At 63.1% G+C, this 24,457-nt stretch overlaps 2 protein-coding genes across 2 annotated transcripts; both read right to left on the bottom strand.

Annotated features, from left to right (window-relative positions):
* Positions 1 to 12,996: 12,996 nt before the first annotated feature.
* On the bottom strand, positions 12,997 to 14,634 carry LOC114887652. The gene is given in 3 exon segments (XM_029209432.1): positions 12,997 to 13,933; positions 13,936 to 14,156; positions 14,630 to 14,634. Coding segments are annotated over 3 exon segments (696 nt in total). The 3' UTR covers positions 12,997 to 13,463.
* A 315-nt stretch (positions 14,635 to 14,949) lies between these two features.
* Positions 14,950 to 23,809, bottom strand: DUSP8 (dual specificity phosphatase 8). Its single transcript, XM_029206944.1, has 6 exons — positions 23,464 to 23,809; positions 21,882 to 22,020; positions 17,615 to 17,781; positions 16,923 to 17,082; positions 16,650 to 16,773; positions 14,950 to 16,402 (listed from the first exon to the last, which is right to left on the bottom strand). Exons 1-6 carry the CDS (start codon positions 23,692 to 23,694, stop codon positions 15,364 to 15,366), a joined length of 1,860 nt encoding a protein of 619 aa, XP_029062777.1. The 5' UTR covers positions 23,695 to 23,809; the 3' UTR covers positions 14,950 to 15,363.
* Positions 23,810 to 24,457: the final 648 nt, after the last annotated feature.

Below are 24,457 nucleotides of genomic sequence, written 5' to 3'. Positions count from 1 at the left end.
GCCGCGGGCGCCGCCGGAAGTGACGTGAGCGCGCTACCTGCTGGGAAACGTAGTCCGGGCCGCCCCTGCCGCCCCTACAGCCCTGTCCCCCACCCACCTACTGGAGCCAGCGCGGGGATGTCCCCTGACACCCCGGTATGTCCCCTCACACCCCAGGATGTCCCCACACAAGCCGCTGTCCCCTCACACCCCGGGATGTCCCCTCACACCCCACTATCCCCTCACACCCTGGATGTCTCCCCACGTCCGGGATGTCCCCTCCCATCTCGCTGTCCCCCTGCTCCCCATACTGCCCCCTACGCCCTGGCCGCCCCATGTCGCCAGAACGCCGCAGCCCCTCCCCCCTCCTCGGGTCCCCTCGGCCACTGGCTTCTCTCCAGGCTCAGTAAGCTTCGCATGTCAGGCTGAGCCGTCAGCTGGGAGCAGGGGAAGTTTTCGGGGACAGGACTGGCACGGTGTTGGATGCTCCCGGCTCGGCCAAGGGAGCGAGACCCTCTGAGCCCCGCGCCCTCGCATCCCGGCGGCCTTTCCCGTGACCTGAGCCCCACTCTCTGCCCGTCCCGGCGGCGGAGACCAGCCCGCGACACCCCTCCATCCAGCCTCCTGGCAGCCATGGGGCCCTGGACGCGGGGACAGTCAACGAGACAAACAGAGGTCTGTGGGGCGGCTCCTTCCCCAAGGAAGGAGAGAGCCTGGGGCAGGCGCTGGGCTTTGGCTGCCCTACAGGGCAGATGCCTGGAGGGACGGGTGCCTGTCCAGGGACCACATCGGTGGTGGAAGCCGCTGGCTGAGATCAAGAATGGAGGAGACGGTGCTTGGGACACATGGGACGCTTGGGACGGATGACACGCTGCGTCCCCACCCCACCCCACCCCCGCCCCCCGCCCAGTGCCGCTGCCCTTGGCCCTGGTCCCGCCCCACCCTACGGCCCCACCCGAGTCTCCTCAGCTGCCGCCAGCTGTGCGGAGGTTGCCTCTCTCCCTCTGGTGCCTTGCTGATCATGAAGCTTGTGGGGGAAAATTGCGCACTTGACCACCAGCCACCTGAGAAGAAATAATGAGGAAAGACAGAGGGACGAGGGGAAGTCCTGTCGCATGTCCCATCTCAGGGAGGAAAAGCACGCAGATATGGGCCAGGGCCTTCGTCTCCACAGCTGGACAAGTGGCCAGGGTAGTTAGGACTTTGCCTGTGGCCGGCCATCTGCAGGTTGCATGTCTACCTAGGACAGTGACCCAGACCATTCTTCCCCGAGGAGTATGAGCCCCTGGGGACCCTGCCTGCATCCGGCTGCTGTAATCTTCCCTAAACTGTTACCCGAGCTTCGGGCCACCCCCCAGGTTGCATCCATCTTCCTGCCCCGCGCCCCCCCCCCCCCCCCAGTCCCCCATCCCACGTCGCCGCGGTAGCCTGGGCCTTGGGTCCCTGCTCTTCCACTTACTGGCTGGTTGACTTGGAGAAATTGTTTAATGTCCCTGTGACTCAACTTCTTTATTAGTGGAATGGGAATAATAGTGCCCTAAGAAACTTCATAAGGTCACAGGTGTAGGCTGAAGATGGGGAAGCAGGGAGCTATGACTCAGAGTATCGGGAGTGTGATCCCCCTGCGCAGGCTGCTTACCTGTGCTGAAGGTCCATCCCCCTTCCCCCGATGGTGGTTTACCGCTGGGTACACCCCACTTTATGGCTTTGTGTCACCCAGTCCATAATGGGCCATTCAGATCACATAGTCATGAGATGTCCCGTGGTCTTATGTACGGTCTGAAGTGGAGCCCAGTGGCAAGTCAAAACTCACATCTCAAAGAATCATGGTTTATTTTGTAAGAGGATGTGGCTTTGCTCCAAGACCCTGGGGCCCTTCTATCTTGTTCACCCGATAGAGCTCCACAATCTCCACCAAGCACCACTGGATCCATTGAGTCATAAGTGCCAACTGGTAGAACTGCATGTACTGCAGCCTCGGCTAAATCTTCTCCTCAGTCTGGAGCATATTCAAAGCTGGCGAACCCTCAGGTCTCTTGCGAACTAGATGAGACTGGCACCCTCAGTGAGCACTGGTCAGAGATGATACGTTACCTGCCCAATGTTCATAGCTTTTCTTCTCCCTTCCTCCTCCCCCTCCTCCTTCTTTTTCCCAGCTTCCCATGTAGACAGGGTGGCCAATGAGATGGAAGTGGAAGTTGTTGGGTGGCTTCCAGGAAATCCTTTTTGTCTTTCCTCCCCACCCCAACCTGGCCCAGTCTCCTAGCTCCTGCCAATAATAGGAAAATGACAGCTAGAGCTTCTGCAGCCATCTGGGACCATGAGGCATGCTAATGACGGCAGAGCAGAAAGATGGAAAGAATTTGAGTTCTTGCTGAAACTCTGGAACCTCCACAGCAATCCTGAACTTCTTACCTCTGGACTTCTTTAATTGAAAAAATCTCAAGTCGCTGTTCTTTCCAGTTTCTGTTACTTGAAGTTAAAGACAATTGCCTGATTGATATATCCATCAAAATGTGTGTGTTCTTCCCAGTGTTGAGGTGCTCAAGGTGTCCTTCACTTTGGAGGGGATGTCCAGATTACTGAACCTCTAAAATTTCACTTAGGTGTGGCAAGTTCCTAAATTTTCATGGAATCTATCCCTTTGGCAACCACGTATGTTATTTTAGTGTCTAGAACATCACTAAGTCCTGGGTTCTGCAGCCTATCAACGGGACATCGTCCATATGATGGAACGGTGTGGCATCCTGACATAATCAGACTCTGCGTGGACTAAACCATGGTGGAGGGCGTAAGCACTGATGTGACCCTGCAGTGAGATGGTGGTGGTGCACCCCTAACCCTGGCAAAGGACAGCTCACCGTTCCTGGTGCTCTTGGTGTGGGGGTAGGGTGGGGACTGTTGTACTGACTGGCTCCAGGAAGGATACCACATCTGGAAGGACAGCTGTCGCTGTCCACATAATCAGGGCCTTAAACTTGCAATAACCCACTGTCAGTCACCGACAGGCCTCCATCTCCTGCACAGCCAACATGTATGAGTGAAACTAGAACGTGACAGGACCTCTGCGCCTTGCAGTTCTCTGGTGGTGGCACCAACCTCTGTGACTTTCCTGGAGGTTCAGTTCTGCTTGTGGTCTTACTACTTTGGCAGGGAGGTGGAACTGCAAGGTTTTCCACTCAGCCCTCTTTCCATTCATCCATCTACTTGGCAAATAAGTATTGTGTGCCAACCATGTGCCAGGCCCTCCGTAGGTGCTCGGAATGCAACGGCAGACAAGACGGACAAGAAGTAACCCCCATAGAGCTTACAGACTAATGGGAGTACACAGTCAATGAAAAAAATCAAGGCATATAATACTTTAGGCAGTGCTAAGCGCTCTGGAGAATGATGACGCCAACGACGGGGACAAGGCGTTCTGGCTGTTACAGGTTGAATTGTGCCCCCCCAACCCCTCAAAAGAGGTATGTTGAAGTCATAACCCCCCAGTACCTCAGAATGAGACCTTACTTGGAAACGGAGAAATTGCAGATTGAATTAGTTAAGATAAGGTCGTAATGGAAATAGCATGGGCACCTAGTCCAACAGTGTCCTTATAAAAAGGGGCGATTTGATCACAGAGGGAAGATGGTGTGAAGAGACACAGGCCAAGGAGAGGCGTGGGCCAGAGCCTTCCCTCAAAGCCCTCAGAAGGAATCAGCCCCGCTGACACCAAAGATTTTGGTTTCCGGCCTCCAGAACGGTGAGACAACAAATTTCTGTTGCCGTAGGCCACTCAGTTTGTGGTCCTTTGTTACAGCAGCCACAAGACACTGATGCAGACGCCAACCCTCAACCTTGTCCTTTCCACCAGCCACCCGCCTTCTGCCCAGATTCTGCCCAGAGGGGCGCCTGGAGTGTGTGCCAGCAGGGAGTTCCTGGGCAGGGAAACGAGGGGCGTGGTTTTCCCAGTTATGCTTTGCTGTAGGCTGGGGGCCTGCAGGAATCCTCCAGAAGGAGCTGTCTTCCATTGTGGGGTGGAGGATGAGGCTTCCAGGCTAACAGTGACCACATGGCAAGTCTTCGCGGAGAAAGCTGACTCTCAACAGTGACCCCGGGCGCAAGCCGCGCCCTGCTGGGTCCTCCTTCGCTTTCACTGTCTCTGGCCTGACCCTGTCTGTCCATCCCATGGGCCCACTCACTGCCCATGCTGTGGGCAGAGGGCCCGCCTCTGGCTGCCTTCCCTTGTGTCCGACAGCCGATGGGGGACGTGGCCAGTCGGAGGTCCAGAGCATCCTTCCCAGTGCCGGGCTGCCTGGCCAGAAGGATACACTTTCTCCTACACCTCGGAGGCTGGAGAACAGTGGCTCCCTCTTGCCTCCTGAGCTGGTTCTCATGTGTGGGACAGTCCCCAGTGAGGCTGAGGGTGAGTGACAGCAGCACGAGGGCAGCAGAGAGGGCTGGCCTCATGGTGCAGAGGGTCAGCATTGCTTGTCTCAGACAAGCCTGGGGGTCTGCTTTGGGGAAGGCACCTCAGAAAGCCAATCCCCTGGGAGCTGCAAGGTCCTCCCAAGGCATCGGTCCTTCCAAGCCTTCAGCCAGTGCTGCAGACCCGCGCTGCCGGGCTGGCTGCCCTACACACGCTTCATCACTTCAGCCTCACGCCCTTCTGGGCAGTGGTTGCAGGAAGGAGACCAGGGCTCCTAGAGGGATGGGAACTTGTCCACGGTCCCCCAGTGAGCAAGTGGAGAGCTGGGATTCCAGAACCCTCTGTTCCTAAGCCCACCGTCTTCCCACTACATTCTACCTCACAGAGGGGCTCTCCTCCCTGGGACTTGAGAACGGTGGAGGACGTCACCCGTGGGAGCAGCCCGCTCAGCGGCCCTTCTGTCTGGCGGTGGCAGGAGGGCTGAGCTGCCTTGGGAGAGCTTCAGGCTCCAGTGCCCCTCCCCCTGCCCCCTCTGTGGGGCATTTGGCTTAGGCCCTGAGGGGGTGGGCACTGCTGCTCAGGGCCAGGTATCCACAGAGACAACAAAAATCACTGTCACCTGGGATTACTTCTGGGGCACTTACCACTGGCCAGGGGCCATGCTAATGCTTAATGCCGGTGGCCCCTGGCCTCTCCCCTCCCCCCCCCGCCTCTGCCCTGTTCCATCCAGCCTTCCCCAGCTCGAGTCCCTGGATTGGCTGGGGCAGGACAGGCTAAGCACCCCTAACCCATGGCCCCTGGCTGGTAGCCGTGAAACGAGCAGGCCCAGGAAAGAGCCAGGAGACTGGGCCGTCCTCCCAGCCCTGCCGCGAGCCTGCTTTGGCTCACCCTTCTCCATCCAATGGGAGGGGGCTACGAGATCGGGGGTCTCCAAATGCTAGATCTCCTAGTCTGCAGGCGCCTAGTGGCTTTTCTTTTTTTTTTTTTTTTTTTGCGGTACGCGGGCCTCTCACTGCTGTGGCCTCTCCTGTTGCGGAGCACAGGCTCCGGACGCACAGACTCCGGACGCGCAGGCTCAGTGGCCATGGCTCACGGGCCCAGCCGCTCCGCGGCATGTGGGATCTTCCCGGACTGGGATACGAACCCGTGTCCCCTGCATCGGCAGGCAGACTCTCAACCACTGCGCCACCAGGGAAGTCCCACCTAGTGGCTTTTACTGATCAACCTGGTGCCTGCTCTGATCTGTGAAGACCCCATTTAGTCAGCGGGGGAGGCCGGCTCTGCGGCCATAAAGCCTTGTTCCCAGAGCAGGTTGCTGAGCAGTGCCGTGAGCAAGGTCTGAGGGGCTTCCTGGTCATCCTGAAGTGTGCGCGTCTACCTGCTGACACCCACCATGGGCTGCACTGTGTCCCGCCCAAAATGATATGCCAAAGTCCTGACCCCCAGTGCCCCAGAAGGTGACCTTACTTGGCAATAGGGTCTTTCCAAATGAAATTAGTTAAGATAAGGTCATGAGGGTGGGCCCTAGTCCAATATGACTGGTGTCCTTATAAGCGGGATATTTGGACACAGACACACACACAGGAGAATGTCACGTGAACATGAAGGCAGAGATCAGGGACTCTCAGTGCCACGCCCCGCTGGGCAGTGGGGGCAGAGGCAGACCCCCAATGGAGGGGGACAAGTGTGTATATCTGCTCAGCAATGGGGGGGATTTGAGTGAGGCCATGCACCTAAGACTGGGGGAGCCATGGACACACTTGCAGACCAGGGCAGGGGCACCTTCCAGGGAGAGAGAAGGACTTGCAGATGGAGGGTGCTTGGTAGGCCGCTCAGTGGAGGTGAGTGCGGGTGGGGGCCGCTGAAGGAGACCAGAGACTGGAGGCCTGGACGTGGGCGTCACCATCCAGATGAGGGGTGCAGGGAGTGGAACTGAAGTAACAGTCAAGAGCCATAGCCTGTGCTGCTTACTGGAGGGCCGTGGGGTGAGGGCGGGGAAGGGAGGGGAGGGGGTGTGGGCAAGGGGCAGGGGAGGGAGACGAGATGCCAGCTAGACTGTAGGTGGCACCCAGCACCTGGGCCTTTCCGGGTCTGAAGGCCAAGGATGAAATCTGGCTGGAGACACAGCTGTGGCTGTTGACTGCAGAGGTGTCTCTGAGGGTGTGGCGGTGGGGCTGGGAGGCCCGGAGCAGGTGAGGCTGCAGATGGGCCAAAGGCGAGGCCTCAGAAGGAGGGTGGGGGCAGGGAGCCGTGGTGCTGGAGACCGCTGAAGACCCGAACTCCCAAGCCACGCTTTCCTCCCAGCCAGCAGGGCCCCCGGGATGTGTGGAGGCTGGGGGTCCCGGCCCGCGAACCGGCCGCCCCTCCCCGAGCGCGGGCAGCAGGTGGCGCTGCCGGGCTGCTCGCCCGGCTCCAGGAGCGCGGGGTGGGAGCCCGAGGCCGGAGAGGAGCTCACCGTGCGCCCCCTGAGTGGGCAGGCCTACTCTCGTGTGGCTCGGCCCGGGACGCAGGGAAGGGCGCTCGCCTCGTCCCCGCCCGGCAGGTGTTTGCCCACCTGGGGCCGGACCGGGGGCTGGGGCGCGATGCCCTCGGGCTTGGCGCGAAGCAGGTGCTCACGGCGCCCCCCTCCACTCGCGGCCCGGGGCGCGCGGAGGGGCGGGAGCCCAGGGGCAGCGGCGCTTTGAGGATGAAGGACGCCGCGGCGGGCCCGGCTGGCGGCGTCCGGGGGTGGGCGCGGCCTTCCCGGCGTGAGCTCAGTGCGAGCGCGCGGAGCACCCACCACACCCAGCCTCCCGGTCCCGGGAGCCCGGGGCTGGCCCGGCTGTGCGCGCCGGTAGGGTGCGGTCTGGGCTCCCAGGAGGGGGACCCCAGGGGCCGGAGTGTGATGGGGGCGCTTCCGGAGGGCCCAGAGGCCGGCTGCTCCCGCCCCAGCCAAGAGGCTCTGGGCGCCCCTACACCTGGGCTGACGTCGCCGCCCAGCGGGACAGCCCCGCACTGGCCGGTGGGGCCGCACCCACGGTCCCCCCACTGGCGGTGCAGCCGCATCCTTCCCCTCGGGGAGGAGCAGGGCAGCCAGCCACCGGCTGGGTGAGGTGAGGCCCCTGACCGTACCCTCCCCCAGCCCGTCCTTCGACCCCAAATCCTGCCCTTCCTGGAGTTTCCTGTTAGGGTTGCCTCACGGGGAAGGGCGTTATCAGCAGCTCCCGCGCCACCCTCTATGTTCCTGATCTGCCCTAACGCCTGCCGCCCAGCTCCCCATGGCAGACCTCCAGCAGAGGCCAGGAGCGGAGGGACTGGCGCCTGGGTGGGGGAACCTCAGAGAGAGTGCGGTCTGAAACTAGGTGTGAAATCACTTGCAGGGGCGGGGGTGGGGGGGAGATACTCGGGGAGGGAGCCTGGGGTTCTCCCTTCCACCTCTGGGCCCACGTGGGGTCTTAGTCCTGCAGGCCTGTGGTTGCCCAGTATTGGCCTAGATGTCCAGAGCCCGAGGTACGTGGGACCCCCATAAGCTGCAGCGTGTCCTGGGGCAGGTGGGCAATGCCGCTGAGCCAGGGAGGTTCTGGTAGACGGTTCAGGTAAAGGTGCAGGGGGCGGAGCCTCCTTCCTGCCAGGCCTAGTTTCCCTTGATGCCGGGTCCCTGCGGAGTGTGTGTGTGTGTGGGGGGGGGGGGGTTGGAGGGGTCTCCAGCGCCAGGGGCTTGACTGGGGAAGGGGCAGAGGAACGAAATCTCATTTCTGCCGGTCCTGGGAGGCATCGGGAGGAGGGGCCGCTCTGCCCTCAGGTCACCTGGGAGCCGAAGGCTGAGAGCCAGGCCGTGAGCTGTGGCCGGCACTGGTCACCATCCTGTCCCAGACCCCCACCCCCCACCCCGCCCTCCCCCGCCAATGTGGGCATTGGGCTGGCTGGACTTCACCCTGCTTCCGCAAATGTTTCCGGGTGTGAACACCCACCGGACGGGCGCGCTCTAAAGTGGGGCTTCGTTTCCTCCCTTGGTGTCTGGCGCTCAGACCCTTTCTCCTCCCGCCGCTCTCCAGGACTCCGGCCCCTCACCACCCACCCTCTCCCTTCCCCCCACGTCTATTTCAAGCTCTCCTTGGCTATTTATAGCTACGTCCGCCAATTGCGTCAGGCTGAGTCTGGCTTCCGCCCGCCCGGATGCCCATGGTGCCAACACCTCCATCCTGGACAGTCACCTGCCCTGCTGGGCCCCCGCGGAGGCCCCAGGTGTGCAAGCGGGGAGAGCGCCCTGGTTGGGGTTGAGGCGCCGGCGAGGAGTCCCGGGAGCGCACGTGCTGCGGCGGGTGGGCGGGGTACCCCGCTTAATTGACGGCGAAAGGGGCAGCTTTCCTTCTGTTCCCAGAGTTGCCCGGCTGGGCTGCCCTGAGGAAAGGCCTTCGCAGCTCTGGTCTCACATGTGGTGTTTGCACAGAGACTGAGAAACCGAGGTCTGCCTGCCGCAGCCTCCCGGAGGCCTCCCCCTTCCCCAGCCCGCCCCCCCCCCCCCCCCCCCCCTGCCCGCAGTTCCCCAGGCCGGGAAGTTTGAAAGCCTGGAGGGAGCTCCCCCAGGGACCTGCCTAGAATTGACCAAGCCTGGCCCTGGCATTACCCTGACCCGCAGCTTTTCTGTCTTTGGCGGGGGCGGGGGGGGGTTTCACTTGTCCTCCCCGTCCCCCTCCCCAGCTCTTGCTCTGGGAACTGGTCGCCTATGGCAGCCTCTTTCCATCCCTTCTGTCCAAGACCAACTTTGGTCCCGTCCTCAGGGGGAGCCACTTCTTTCTTGCCCCCAACCCCTTCTCCCTTTCTAAAACCATCATCACATAATCAGGGCCCCACCACTTTTTCAAAAAGACCCCATGTCTGGAGACCCCCAACCCCTGGGCCAGAAGCAGGTCCTGGGACTGCCTTTTACTAGTCTCGACACCCCTGCTCCTGCCAAAAACGATGAGGTTTCTCTGGGGGCTCAGCCTCATGAGCCCCCACTGACTGGGTGGGCTAGGCACCCACAAGAAGCCCTGCTGGGAGTCAGCCCCACCCCCAATTGTCTGCCCAGCACCCAGCCCCCTCCCTTTCTGGGAGAATGGGACACCAACTCCCCATTTCCATTCTTCAGACCTCGAAGTCTGCATGGCTTCTCCTGGATGGCAGAGGGCCTCTCCCCTGCTCAGGATGGACCACTTTTCTGCAGAAGAGGTGAACCCCACCCCCAGCCTACCTGCCGTCCAGAGCCACGCAGAGCCATGCGTCCCTTCCCATCCCTTGGCCAGAGGTGGTCAGCTTCCCAGCAGGGCACAGTCCCACCTCTGCCCTCTCCCTACTCATGCCCCAGCCTCTCCACATGCAGCGTGGCCTCTGGAGGCCAAACCACCACCCACAGCCTTACTGAGAACCGACCCTCTTCACTCTTGCCCTGCTCTGAGCCCCAGCAGTTCTGAGCCTCAGGAGTGCCTCGACAGATCCATCCACAGAAGCAGGGTCTGAGCTAGACGGGGCCTCAGGGGCCACTGAGGCCGACCCTGACCCTCTGGGGGACATTGGAGAAGTTGGGCCTTGAAGAGGGTTGACTGGGTCTCTACAGTGGTGTGCAGCTCCGACACTGGTAGTTTATGGTTTATTCATTGAACGTTCACTGGGCACCTTTTTTTTTTTTTTTTTCAGTACGCGGGCCTCTCACTGCTGTGGCCTCTCCCGTTGCGGAGCACAGGCTCCAGACACGCAGGCTCAGCGGCCATGGCTCACGGGCCCAGCCGCTCCGTGGCATGTGGGATCTTCCCAGACCGGGGCACGAACCCGTGTCCCCTGCATCGGCAGGCAGACTCTCAACCACTGCGCCACCAGAGAAGCCCCACTGGGCACCTTCTTTAGCAAGGACAGGATGCCTATGGTCCGGTGGGAGGATGGAGGTAAGCACACAGCTTTAATATACGGCCAACTAATAGAGGTGCACTAGGTGTGATGGAAGGTTACTACTCACCCACCTTCTTCCCCTCCCTCCCTGCCTTCCTCCCACTTACCCATCCCTCTACCCCCTACCCAGCCATCCATATACCCCTATTCACCCATCCACTCCTTAATCACCCATCCATGCAACCAGTCACCCATCCATCCATCCATCCATCCATCCACTCTCCCTCCCATCCACTCACCACTCATTTATCTACCCACTCACCCATCCACCCACCCCTGTAGTGTAAATGCCTGATAATTAGCTTTTTTGATTGTAAAGTTAGTGCCTGACACTAAGCTTTTGATTGCTGAGGCATTCATTTCAACGACATCTATCTGGGGCTTCCCTGGTGGCGCAGTGGTTGGGAGTCCGCCTGCCGATGCAGGGGACGCGGGTTTGCGCCCTGGTCCGGGAGGATCCCACATGCTGCGGAGCGGCTGGGCCCGTGAGCCATGGCCGCTGACCCTGCGCGTCCGGAGCCGTGCTCCGCAACGGGAGAGGCCACAACAGTGGCCTGCGTGCCGCAAAAAAAAAAAAAAAAAAAAAAAAAGGCATCTATCTGGAATAAACACAATGCCAACTACACAGCCAAAGAGCCAGGCCGCCCCACCCGTGAGGGTCCCCATGAAGAAAGCCCTGGGTGACCTAGATAACTGACCCCTTGTGTGACCCCGTGTTTCCCTTCCCTTATTCCCACTCTTATGTCTTAATTTACCAAGAAAGAGTGAACCCGCGAAACCCTAGGCACCCCCCACTCGAACCCAATACAAGCAGAACCCCAGGCCCACACTCTGTCTCTCTCTACCGGTGACCTCTCTGTGTGACCCCAGGCGTACTGTGTACCTTCAGGCCCGGTAGTTAACCTTGTTTTTTCAAAGTTCCCTGATGGTCGTTGCCGAGATGTGTGCCACCAAATGTGTGTCCTACTTATGGGGGCGTCCACAAGTAAGACAGGCCCAGGCAGGGGCCGTGGGCATCCCTAGCCCATGGCATCACTGTCTATAAGCTGAGACCAACCGCAGACAATCCCATGCCACCCATCTACCCCCACCCCCGCATCCCAAAGCCATCAAGTGCCTAAAGCCCTTGGCCTAGGGGGGAGACACAGAGGCAGAAGCAGGGGTGCCTAGCATCTAGGAGACCTGGTGTGGTGGGGACCAGACTGTGGTGGTCGAGAGCAGGGGGGAGGCCAGCCCCCAGGGTTCAGATCTAGCCTCACTACCTGGCTTGTTCAGCGCTTGGGCAAGTTGACCCCTGGGAGCCTGGGGGATTCGGAGTCTTCCGCTGGCCCCAGGGCCCCTGCTGGGTACCCCACCTCCCTCAGGGTTAGGTGCTGCTCCAAATGGCCGTCAGCTTTTTCCAGTCCTCCTTTCATTGACTCCAGGGGGCTGCCAGAGTTATAAATAGATGTTCTCGAGCTAAAAATAGCCTTGCCAGAGAGGCAGTCAGTGTTTCTAGCTTTCGGCCTCTTTGAGGACTCCTGCGGATGCAGGCTTCAAGGACCCTACCTCCTCGGCAGCCCTGGCCCTCCCGGCCTGGCCCTTTCACATTCTCTTGCTTCTTGAAACCACACATTTACTACACACGCGTGTGTGTGCTCATATAACACGTGTGTGTGGTCACACACACATGCACAGACACAGGTCTGGCCGGTGTCACTGGTTTGGGCTACCTGCCTGCTTGCAGAGGGGGAGGGTCCCCAGGATAAGCAGGCCAAACCTCCGGAAGGGTCAGACCCCCTGCGGGGAGGTTGCACCGCATTAGCCAGAGGACGCTGGGGCTGAGGGCACAGACCTGCTGGGGAGGCTGCCCAGGGACTTGGGAGGTGAGGGTCCCCGGAAATGCTCAGAGTGGCGCCTGGCACAGAGCAAGCGCTCAGCATGTCAGAGCCGTTGTTATAGTAACGGCCGGGCGAACTTTGGAATGGCCCAGAGGAGTCAGGTCTAAAATGTGTCCCATGAGAGCACTGCACGGAGGCTCAGAGCTGCCGCTGTAAACACACGTGGGCCGGGGAGCCTCAGCCCCGCCGCACTGACACTGCAGTCTCTACAGCCCTGGCAGTGAGGGAGGGAGGCCTGCAGGGGGGCGCTGGTGCCAGGGAGAGGAAGCCGGTGGCTGGGGACACACATCAGTACTTCCCACCAGGTACCCTTGTGTGCCTTTGGGCCTTGAACCTTCAATAAGTAATTTAAACAATAGCGTAAAAGCCAGTTGTAGACACTCTGTATAGCTAGACCCCCATTTCTGTTGGGAAGGCAAGCTGTGGTGTGGTACGTACGTGCGTGTACCCACACGCTGCTCACGCATGCACACACACGGAGGTGTGCAGGGAGCTGTGGAACTATTCCCCGTGGTTATTTCTGGAGAGTGGGGTGGGGGCAGCTGAGGGGCAAAACTGAGTCTCCATTTTATACAGTTCTAAGTTATTTAAATTGTCAGTAGCCTGAAACAGCAAAAAAGGGCTGTGCTACATCGTACACCTGCCCCTCCGCCACAGCAGGCCCACTGGGTTCTGGGTTCGGGGCTCTGAGCAGTGAGTCGGGGGCAGTCTGACTCTCCAGGCCCCACACCCCAGCCTCCTGGCCCCAGGAAGCCCCTCTACACCACCGCCCACCAGCCCAAAGAAGGAGGCAGCCGGAGGCGTGGAGAAAACATCCATCTCAGGATTTATTACAACACGTTGTTTCCAAATACAAAAGAAGGGGACAGGACAGGGATGAGAGAGCGGCCGCGCTGGGAAGGGGTTCTGAGGTGGGGCGGCCCCGTCCAGAGGGACCGGGAGCCATGCGGGGGGACCTGCCACCTCTCCTCCGCTGGACTTTCCAGCAAATAATAGGAGGGGGCCGGGTCCATTCTGGGGGACCCCTGATGCCGGGGCACTGGGCCGGCAGGAGGGGTGGGAGGGCCAAGAGAGACTTGGAGAGAGCTGGGGCCCTGCCCCCTCCCCTCCCTGCCTGGGACAGTGGGTGGAAGTGACCAGGGAGGGGCTCTTGCCTGGTGCCCAGTGCCACCAGCACGGGGGGCAGGGGGCGGCGGCCGAGACAGGACCTTCTCTCATCACAGCTGCTCACTTCGACCAGCATCTCAAGAGCAACAGCCTCCACGCGCCCCAGGACAGAAGCCACAGGGGCTTCAGCCCTGGACAAGGACGGAGGGAGGGGAGAACGGGCCATGGGACCTGCCCCCAGGGTGGTGGGGCCCAACCAGTGGCCCTGAGCACTGTCTCCTGGACAGCTTAGGGGTAGGGCGCGGAGTGGGGACCAGTGCATCCTCCACACCCGGGGTCACCTCAGAAACACAACGCGATAGACAGACAGGAGGCAAATTTACATAATCAATAATAATAATTAACCAATAGTAATAAATAGTTAAACCTCTAGTCCATAGATTGCAAATACAACAATGATAGCTTATGTTCTTGGGGGACGGGGTGGGGACAGAGGGAACAGGAACAGAAATTTTGTTCAAAGGGGGGATGACGGGACATAAGGCGGGGGTCAAAAGAAGAACAAGTAGAAGAAACAGCTAGAGGGCAGCTGGGGGCAGGCACGCCCCCCCCCCCCCCCGCCCCACAACGCCTGCCTGAGGACTCAGTCCTGCCCAGGCCACCCCTTCTGCCAAGCCCCTGGCCTCTCCCCAAGGTGACCAGCCCCCACTCCTGGACACTCTAGGACATCTGAAGGTTGGGGGACACCCACTCCTGCCTCCCAAAGCCTTGGGTCCCACTGACCGAGGAGGGGTAGCTGGGGCTTTTCTCCTGCCCTCACCCCCAGGCTGGCCCACCTGGGCCAAAAAGCCACCTGGGAGTAGGGACTGGCATGTCACCTTGAAGATACCGGGGAGGCCTCAGAGGAGAGCAGAGGGGTGTACAGGGGTCTCTCTCCTCCGAGGTCCCTATGGAGGTTGGGCAGACGTGGGGGACACCTCCTGCATCTGCTCACATCAGGGATATTTACGTGGAGGCGGCCCTCCCAAGCTAAGGCCCCCACCCCCGGAGGCATAAGGGTCTGCCAGGCGCTGACTGCCCCCTCCCTCTGCAAGGCAGCCACTCCTCCTGGAGGGACCTCCACCTGCAGAAAAAGCCCCTAAATCTATCTGGCCCCTCTGACCAGCCGAGCCAGCACTGGCGGCCCAGCCCCTCCAGCCTGCCACCCCCTGGGGCCAAGCTCCCCCTCCTGCTGGCTGTCCCACTGGCAGCTGGCGCTAGGGGGCACCCCCAAAGCAGAGGAGAGGGCAGCGGCCTCCCCTCGGGCAGGGGTGGGGGCATTCCACTTGCAGTCCCTGCCCTGTGGACTCACGTCATCTGACACTCGGGAGCCCCCTTCACCGCGCTCCTCCCCTCTTCCAGACCTCAGTCCTCTGAACACCCTGGGCCCCCAACACCTGCCAGGCAACGGGCCCGGGGGCATGGGTGGTGGGGGTGCCCTCTAGGGCACTGAGACGTGGCGCCTGGAGCTGGCCGGGGGGCTGGCGGTGCCTCCTCCGCTCCCGGGACACCTCCTCCCACCCATGGCTTTGGTGAAGTGCCCAGAAAGGAGCAGAGAAGGAAGAGGGAGGAGAGGAGGTCGTGGGGCGGGGGAGGGGCGGGGAGGGTCTGCGGCTCAGTTTGTGGCAAAGGTTTTTTCATCTTTTTTTCCCCTTATGTAAAAAGTGCACGAAAGCTCAGCAGCCTCTTTGCAACGGTCAGCAGTGTTTCCTGGGGGAGGGGGGAGGAGGGAACCCCAGGCCTGGCACCCCAGCTTGCAACTGAAGGTGGCCTCATATTGCTTAGAAACGTGGGCTTCAGTTTAAATACCAGACAGTAAAAATAGAGCTCCGAGGACCGCCCGCACTGTTGCCAAGTCATTGCCAGAATGAACAGCTTAAATAAATAAAAAATGGAAATATTTACTTCTCGATAAAAATCGCAGTAAAACCATTTACCTTTCATTGCATTATATATAATATGTATTTATAGCGGGCCCAGCCGAGGGAGGGCAGCGGAAGGGCTGGGGGCGCCGGGTCCCCGCGGAGGGGCCGCTCCCGGCCGCGGTCAGGACACCTCGATGACCTCCGCACTGCCCGAGAAGCTGGCCTGCTTGCCCAGGGCGGCCCGTTCCTCGCCGCGCGCGCGCCCCTCCACCATGCCCTCCTCAAACTCCATCTGGCAGCTGCGGCGCTTGAACTGTGTCTCCGGGGCCGGCTCGTCGGGCCAGCCGGTCCTCGCGTCCCGGGCCTCGGGCCTCGCCGTCTCCCGCCGCCGCAGGTCGCCGCCTCCCGCGCCCGGCCCGCTGGCCCGGCCGAAGGGTGCGAACCGCGCACCGCCCGCGCCCTGCGCGCCCTCGGGGCTGCAGCACCAGGGCCCGTCGGGGGACGGTGTGCCCGGGGAGTCGAGCGGTGGTGCCCAGCCGCCAGGGCCGGCCGGCTGGCTAGGGCCGGGCAGCCCGGGCGCCGACAGGGCCGAGAGGCCGAGCCGCGGAGTCTGCCGGGCGGCGTCACCGAAGTTCAGGCCGAGGCCGGGCGCCGGGGAGCCGGCTAGGGGCCGGGGCCGCCGGCGGAGCCTGGGGCGTGGCTCAAGCGGCGCGTCCGGGCTGTCGGGGCTGGGGGAGGGCAGGCTCAGCACGCCCCCCGATGGGCTGTCCAGTTTGCAGAGTTTGGAGGCCTCCCCGGGGTCGGGGGGCCCGGGGTCTTCGGGCTGCCGGCTCGGCGCGTAGGCCGACTTGATGTCCAGCGAGAAGGAGCGCTTGAGGCGGTTGGTGTCCTGGAGGCGGTCAGAGGAGAGGTGCAGGCCACGCAGGCCCTGCTGCAGCGCGCTGGTGGCCGGGGCGGGGGCGGGGGTCTCCCCACCCCCCGCCTGTGCGCCCTCCCTGGTGGTGGTGGCCGCTGTGCTCCCGGTGGCAGCACTCTCTGAGGTAGGTGGTGGCAGCGGTGGCAGCGGGGCGGCAGGGCCCGGGAGGGGCTCCGGGGTCCCAGGGTGGGACGCCCCGTCGCCCTGCAGGGCGGCCAGCAGCTTCAGGCTGCGTTCGTACTCCAGCAGCTGGCCCAGGAAATTGAAGTTGGGCGAAATGGACGGGCGACGGTCCTTCACGAACCTGGGGCGAGAGCCGCTCAGTGGGGGCGGGGCTCCCGCCAGGCCAGGCTGCCCACCTGGCTCTCCCCTGCCCCCACTGCCCACTCCGGGGCACAGAGCTGATGTGCAGACCCAAGTGTGCCGGGGCTAGGCTCAGGCCCCATCCGCAGCTGGGGCAGCCAAAGGTGGGTGCCCTTCACTGCTGGGCCCATCCAGCGGCTAGTGGTCGAGAGGGGAGGGACCAGGCCCAGGAGGGAAGGAGGGGCTACCTGTAGGCATCATCGGAGGACATGCCCATGGTCTTCATGATGTAAGCGATGGCGATGGTAGCAGAGCGGGAGATGCCGGCCAGACAGTGGACAATGACTTGGCAGCTGGACAGCTTGGCTTTATCTGAGGGCAGGGAGACCAGGTGAGGGCTGGGGCTGCAGTCCTTCTCTGACCCCAGGTTCAGGACCCCTGGGACACAGCACTTCTGCCCTCCTGGCCCCCTGCTTCCAGCCCTCCCCCGGGACTGGGCAGGAGGGTGCTGTCCACCTCACCGATGAACTCGATGGACTTGTCCAGCCAGGGCAGCAGCTTTTCACAGTAGTTGTCATTGATGGGAATGCGCAGGAAGCGGCTCTCACAGATGAAGTCAGGCTTGGGGCAGGAGTTGCTGGCGTTGAGGACGTAGCTTATTCCGTTTTGGGTCATCAGGTCCTGGGAGGGTGGGAGAACAGGTTGCAAGGGGGTGCAGCTGGGCAGGAGGCCCGAAAGCTGGGATGCTCTTGTGGTGGGAGCATGGCTTCTGGAGCCTTGGGCTCGGGAGCCGGCAGGCCCCATGCGGGGAGGAGGGGAGAGTTGGGGAGGGGGTGGTGAGGAGGCTGGCGGGCCCTGAGAGCCCCACCTGCGGCCTGGCCTGCTGTAGGCTCCCAGGAATTTTACGGCTGGGCTGCCTGGGCGGTGGCTTTACCCTCTTCCCTCGTCACCATTTTTAAAACACGGGGTTCTTTCAGGGCTGGCCAGGGGCCCAGTGACATCAGCAGTTTGGCATGTGGGCTGCACTGCCAAAGGGGCAGGGAGTTGCCTCTCCACCCAGCCTGGCCAGGCCCTGCCCGAGCCCTGCTCTGGTCCTGCCAGGCCCCCTTGGGTCCTCCCGCGCCCCCAACCCGTGCTTCTCCCACACCTGTGTGCATCCGTCATTCCCCCAGACCAGCCTAGGAGCTGCTTCGGGCTCCGGCGGTGCACGCACCTTGTTCAGGACATCCTTCTGGGAGCCCAGGTAGAGGTGAGGCAGGATGCGGGTCAGGCCCACGCTGGGCACGGGCAGGCAGGGCTGGGAGAGGCTCATGGGCAGCAGGGCAGCAGGCTTGCCCTCACAGAGGCCGGGGAAGCAGGAGGAGAAGGTGGCAAAGCCCCCTGCAGGAGGAGAAGTGGAGAGACGTGTGTCACGGGGTGGGCCGGCTGGGGCAGGGGAGCCAGGCCACCCACCCACCACCGCGGCTCAGCCACACCCACCCGGACGCCCAGCCCAATCGGTGAGCCTCTGGCCTGAGCACCTGGTCTCCGTGCTGGTACTGGAAGGCCATTCTCATCTCAGCGGGGGCGTGGGCCGGCACAATTACATCCCCTGCCCCTGCGCTAATTCCTCCTCACACCAATCAGGGGCTGGCCTCGCTGAGGACACTGCCGTGATGCCCATAAAAGTCAGGGCCCATGAAAATGATGGGCCCTGCACGCGCAGGGCCCACAGAGGGGCGGGCTCAGAGGCCACGGGGGTCTTCCTGCGGGGGTATCACCAGCCCCTTCACACTGTGGCCTGGGCCAGGCTGGGCCTTCCTGCCTCTCCCCCTGGGCTGATGCAATCCCTCCCTGCCTCCAACTGGCCGGGAGCCCCAGGCCAGGCTTGGATGCCAGGACCGGGAGGCAAGGGCTTCTGAGGGCCAGCCCGCCCCCCCACACTGGGCATGACATCACCCACTGGAGCTGGCACAGCCTGCAGGGGCATTTGCGCTCAGGTTACGGCTCCATTCCACCCAGCAGGGGACTACGGAGGAGCAGAGCCTGGGCTGAGAGCTGGGAACGCTGGGGACCGGCAGCGCGCAGGCCACGCGCTATACACGTGGCTGGCATGTGTCCTGCCGCCTTTCCCGCACGTGTGCGCTGGGCCAGATTGGTGGAGGGAGACCCTCCGCTGGCCAGAAAGGGCTGAGGGGGGCCCACGGGCACACGTCTGACTCTGCGAGTGACCGCGGGCCTCAGTGTCCTGGTCCTGTGCGCCCCAGGCATTGTTGTGAGGCTCAGGGAAGAGGACCAAGAAACCACTGGGCCAAGGCCTACCCCATCCCGCGGAGGAGGCCCAGGCAGGGGAGCCAGGCAGGTGCCCTGTGCTTTCCTGCCCTGCCCCACAGACACAGCTGGTACCAGAGACCTGGCTGATTCCGGAGGACAGAGATGCCTGGTGGCCTCAGCCTTCGCCCCAGTCCAGCTCGGTGCCCAACTAGAATGCCTGACGTGTGCACTCCCTGTGCCCCCAACAAAGGCTTGACCTTGGGGGGGGCCACAGAGGTGGGGGGCCTCCAGGCTAGGGGTGTGGAGGTATAAGCCTTGGAGGGAAAGGGGTCCCTTCCTTAGAAACCTGCTGGCTGGACAGGGAGAGGCAGGTGACTGACAATGCCGTGGCTCTCAGGTCCCCAGGAGGGGAGGTGGGCTTAGCTGGGTGCCAGGGTGGGCCCCAACTCACAGTCCAGAGCCAGGGGCCCCTTGGATACTCCTGCTGGAGGACAGCGCCCGCTGGGGACGGGCAGGGTCTGCACCGTCTCTCCCAAGACTCCTCTGTCCCGGTTCCCCTACTCTGCTCGCTCAGCGTCGAACACAGACAAGTATGGAGGTGGGGGAATTCCATCAGGAGCCTCCCACCTAAAGAGAGTCTCAGGGCAGGTGCAGAGACCTGCCAACCTTTGCTGCAATTCCTGGAACCCCCAGGAACCCCCTCCAGGAAGAGCCAGGCAGCTTGGGGTGCCCCTACAAACCCCCTGTAGACACCAGGTCTGGTAGGGCCTGAGACTCCAGTCCTTCCGCGATTTCAGGGCCACCCCAGGTTCTGGGGATGGATGACAAGGGAGGGTGCCAGCAGCCCTGGACCCTCTGCAGGTCCCCCAGCCCGGACTCTCAGGGCCTCGCCGAGGGCTCTCCAGGGCACCTTCCTTCCGGAGGGACCCACCCCCAACCCCCTGCTCTCTCTGCCTTGCAGGTCAGGGGAAGCCACACGCAGCTCCCAGGCTTCACAATGAAACCCCGAACCCGCACAAAAGCGCACGTCCTGGGAGGACTCCCGGCCCCACCCGCCTCTCCCACCACGCGCTCCTGCTCGGGCCGGGGCGGCGCGCCCGGGAGCCCCCACCGCCCCGCCGCGGTCCCAGGCTGGGGCCGCACCCACCCTCCGCGCAGGGGCTGCTCCCTCCGCCGTCTCCGACCAGGGTCCGAGGGCGGCGCGCGCGGGCTGAGCCGCCTGCGGCGACATCACCAGCCCCCATTCCGCAGGGACGCGCACCGGGGCGCAGCCGGCTTGGGCAGGACCGCCCGCCGCTTAAAGGTCTAGGCTCCCTTTCCCATGCCCGCCCCCACCGGACGTCACCAGCGGAGCAGCTGTGGGGGGAGGGGCGCGGCAGCGGTCACGGCAGCCGGTTCTGGACCCCGGCACGGCCCGCCCCCACGGCCCCCTCCAGCAAACCTCGATGTCCTGGAGCTGCCTTCTCTCTGGCTGTGCCCCACCCACGGAGGGGGCCTGGTCCTCCCTTCTGGCTTCTGCAGTGCTGGTGATCCCCGAGAAGAGACTCACTTCCCCTTTGTGGGCGGGCAGCATCCCTCTAACCCCCTCAGCCTTGCCCTGCCGTTCTCACTGGTTCAGGCGGGCACCGTGGGCCAGGCCAGGAGGCCGTCCCCAAGTCCGGGTCCTGATTTGGTGTCACTGTGAGCCTTCCTCATATTGTGGGGGGTCATGGCTTCTCCCTGGCTTGGCCCTCAGAGAAATGGGAGCGAATACTCTAACCCTGCAGGGTAAGGCAGTGCTTGCTAAGGCTGAGTGAGCCAGGTGGGGCACGGCCGGGTCCCAGGTGATCCCCCCTCAGCCGCCCAGGGAGACAGACCATGAGAGGCTCTGGGCTTTCCCTGGACAGCCCAGGGGTAAGGGAGGGCGCTGCTCCAGTACCCTCTTCTCAGACTCCCAGAAGGGCCTCTGGTTGTCACTTCTGGCTGAGGCACACGTGCGTCCACACACACACATACATACACAGGGGCTCCCATCTGGGCCCTGGGAGGGTTCCCGTTCTGCCCAGGACCCCTGTAAAACTGCCCCCCTGCTTGGTGAGCCCAGCGGCAGTGGCTAAATCAGAGGATCTGCATTTCTGTGGCTTCTGGTTCCCAGAGTTCACACACACACACACACACACACACACAGCCAGATGCAGACACCCTCTGACCTCGCAGAGCCGGGCATGCAGAGCCCTCCGTCCCGGACACGACGCACGTGTAGGGGCAGCACGCGCTCGTGCAGCCCCTCCTCCGAGAGGTCTGCCCAGAGCTGCCTGGCTCCTGCAGCTGATGGAGCCCGCCTGCAGCCGCCCCTCTCCCCGCACACGAAGGCCAGCCTGGTGCCCACCGACCAGCACCCCCGTCTGTGCTCAGTAGATGCTCAGGGCAGGTGTGCTGAATGAACCGAAGCATCCCACCAGCTGTGTGGTGGTGGGGGTGATGCCAGCGTGCCCCCCCACCCCGCCTGCTATGGCCCTGGGCAACCAGAGGCCAGGGGCACCCAGGCAGGGAGGCCACATGCCCCTGGGACAGGCCCTGGGCCACCTGGGCAGGGGGTGGATTCTGCAGAAGTATGTTAGCCACTGCCTGCAGGAGGAAGGAGTGGGTAAGAACCACAGTGCAGCCTGCATGCGTGCGTGTGTGTATGGGGGGCTGGCCAGGCTGCTTCTGGGGAATGGGAAACCCTGTGGGGACTTCCACTCGCCCACCAGACAGCAGTCATGATCAAGCAGGCTGTTGCGAGGCCACCTGTGCCAGCTGGAGTGTTCAGGGGACCCCCCCGTGTGGAACAAGTTCTGGCTCACTGCCATGTGTGCGTGTGTGTGTGTGTGTGTGTATGTGGCGGGGTGGGGGTGGTTTCCAAGGCAGACCGGGTCTTGGCCTAGATTCCTCCCCCATCTCCCCTGCCCCAGGCCTGTGTCGGGGGTTCCCTCGTGTCCCCCTCTTCACCTGCTGGTGGTGGGGATGGGCCTGTGCTGGAGGAGGCTCTGAAGTGTGGTGGCCCAGAAGAGGGGTCCCTGGAGCCCCTGAGAACTCCAGAGCTACGGAGGTTCATCCCCACCAGGCCCCCACTGCCCCAGCACACACTGGTCTCCGGGCTCAGAGAGGAGAGCAGAGGCAGAGCCAGAACATGACTCCTGAGACAGAGACCCCCCCCCGGCCCCCGCCAAGCTGCCGGCGGCAGGGAGAGAGGCCTCCAGACGCACCTGTGAGGATGGCCACGCTGTCGAAGCAGCCGTCCAGCTTGCTGAGCAGGATGGAGAGGAAGCTGTCTGCGGCCAGCACGCTGGCATCCCTTGTGCTCTGGTCATAGACCACCACGTCCTGCGGCTCCGTGGCCTCCACCTGGGGGCCAAGAGGGCAGAGGTCAGGGTGGCCGGGCACCTGCCAGCTGCCCCACACCCTGCTGCCCCTGGTCGGGCGACGGAAGGGAGGGGCTGCCGCTTGGGTGCCCCAAGGGGAGTGGGGGCAGGCACCCAGCCACAGTTCACACCTGGACAGGTGTAAATGCCCACAGCCACACGGGCAGACCCTCGGAGCGGGGAGGGCCAGGGGGACACGCATCCCCGACGCGGCCAAGCCCGGTGTGCGCACTCACACGAGTGAAGGTGACAGACACTGGGCCAGGCCCGCGTGGAGGAGACATGGGGAAGGCAGTGGGGCTCCCGGCAGGTGCACACAGGGGCCAGGTGGCAGGCGCACAGGGAGGACGGGGCTGCTGGCTCCCAGGGAGGCTGAGGGAAATCAACTCTTCCTCAGGGACCCGGGAGGCACACTTCGGGGGTTCTTAAGTGGGGGGGGGGCTTTGGGTCTGGGCTCTCCTTTCCTCCCCAGCCAGTGATGGGGAAACTGAGGGCTGCAGCAAGACCCCTCCCCCCAGTGATCCAGGCAGCAGCAGCAGGAAGCGGGGGTTCCAGCTGCCCCCGCCCCTCGGATGCCACCGGGGCCCAGATGTGGAGCAGCTCCCGCTCAGATGGCAGCTGATGCCCCGCCCCCCAGGCACACTCAGCCCTTAAGCCAGCTGAGCTGCCAACCCTGGGCCAGATGATGTCACCGGCAGCCAATGGGAGAGCGCCCCGGCCGGGAGTCCTCGCTAGGGGTTATTAATCACTGGATTCCCCTCACGGGAGCCATAGGGAGCCGGTTCTGCCCTTGGGGTGGGGGGACTCCCATCCGGGTCCTCTCACATCCCAGCTCTGCACGGGGTTAGGGTCTGAGACCAAGACCCCTCCCTCAGGCTCTGGGCTGCCTGGCGGGCCACCCCTCCCCCACTGGAGGTGCCACTGCCTTCCCAGGTCACGGCCCAGCAGTCCCGGTCCCTCCCTAGTGCGGACTCAACACTCCTTGGGAATAGAGACAGGATTGTTCTCTGCAGGTGACCTGAGACGTTCTTGGGGGCCACAGAGAGAATTCCGGGTCCTCAAGACTCCGGAGGGGAAAGAACGGGAGGCGGGGGACATGAGCTGTCTGCGTGAGACCCTCGGCCACCAGGCCCGTCCTCTTCCAAGTCCGCACAGCCATCAGAGTGCGGGCCGAGTGGGGACCCAGACGGGGTCCGTGGCTCTGGGAGGGAAGGAAGGGGGGACGGGTGTTGAACCTGTCAGCGGAGGGCCTCCCTGGGGGCAGGGGCCTTCTCGTAGCCCTAAGAGGGAGCGGGGAAGTGCTCTACGACGGCTCAGATTCCAACCCTTAGGAGCCCAGTCTAGGTTCGAAGGCAGAGGAAGGGGAGCGGCCCCAGCCCAGGCGCCCGGAGGACCCTGGAGGGGATAGGCGGGCACGAGGCGGTACCTGGCTGCGACAGGCGGGCTGCACCAGCTCCGCGATGGTCACCTTGCCCTGCTGCAGTCGCCGCTTCACCAGCTTGGAGCAGCAGATGTTGACGGAGCTGAGCACGTGCCAGCTGTTGTACTCCACGAAGGAGCGGCTGTCAATGACCAGTGGGCCCCCGGGCCCGCCCCGCAGCAGGCTGGCCAGCTTCTTGGCGTCCATCACCTTCCGAGGGAGCCGGTCCCCGGCCATGGCGCGGCAGGGGGCAGGGGGCAGGGGGCAGGGGGTGAGCCCGGCAGTGAGCGGGGGCCGCTCCCACTGCCCGGGTGTGGCCTAGGGCTCCGAGTGCCTGGGCATGGCGCCAGACCTGTAAGGACAGGCAGACTGTGAGAGGCGCTGCAGGCCCCGGGGTGGGGGTGGGGGGGCATCGGCAGGGCCGGCCTCAGAGGGGCTGGCGGTGGAAACGGATCCAGGGGCACCGGAGCGTTTGGGCCTGACGTATGCCCGTGGGGCCCTCCCTCCCTCTGGCTCCTCTGTGCGGGTTGAGCTCCCTGACCCCTCTGGTCTCGACTCGGGAGTCTGCGACCCATGGAAGGGTGCTCGGGAGTGGCCCGTCCACTGCTGCACCCTCCCGGTCACGGCACCAGCCTCTCAGCAGGACACGGCAAGGCAAGTGGGGGCTCACGGAGGGAAGGGCCTCGGGGCTCAGGCTGGGCTGGAAAGGCAGGACGAGGCCTGAGGGTCCCTCTCCTGGGCCCTTGGGTCCACGGACCCTCACTCATTCCAGAACACCTCATTCTGCCCCTGCATCTCCTGTCATCCCACCCCTGGGATGCAGACCTCTCCCCAATCCGGCCTCCACATCTTCCCAATTCCCCGCACCCAGGGCAAGGCAGGGTCCGGAACATGCCCCCACCCTCCCCCACTGCCAAGCCCTCCCGTCTGTCCCCGGCACACCCTCCGTCTCCAGCCCCCGCAGCCCAATCGCTGCATAAGCTGATAATCCAGATGGGTG

Source organism: Monodon monoceros, unplaced genomic scaffold (assembly GCF_005190385.1).
Source record: "Monodon monoceros isolate NGI ecotype Baffin Bay Population unplaced genomic scaffold, NGI_Narwhal_1 Super_Scaffold_7, whole genome shotgun sequence".
NCBI classification, from domain to species: domain Eukaryota; kingdom Metazoa; phylum Chordata; class Mammalia; order Artiodactyla; family Monodontidae; genus Monodon; species Monodon monoceros.
This window is presented reverse-complemented; position numbering and strand designations above follow the sequence as displayed.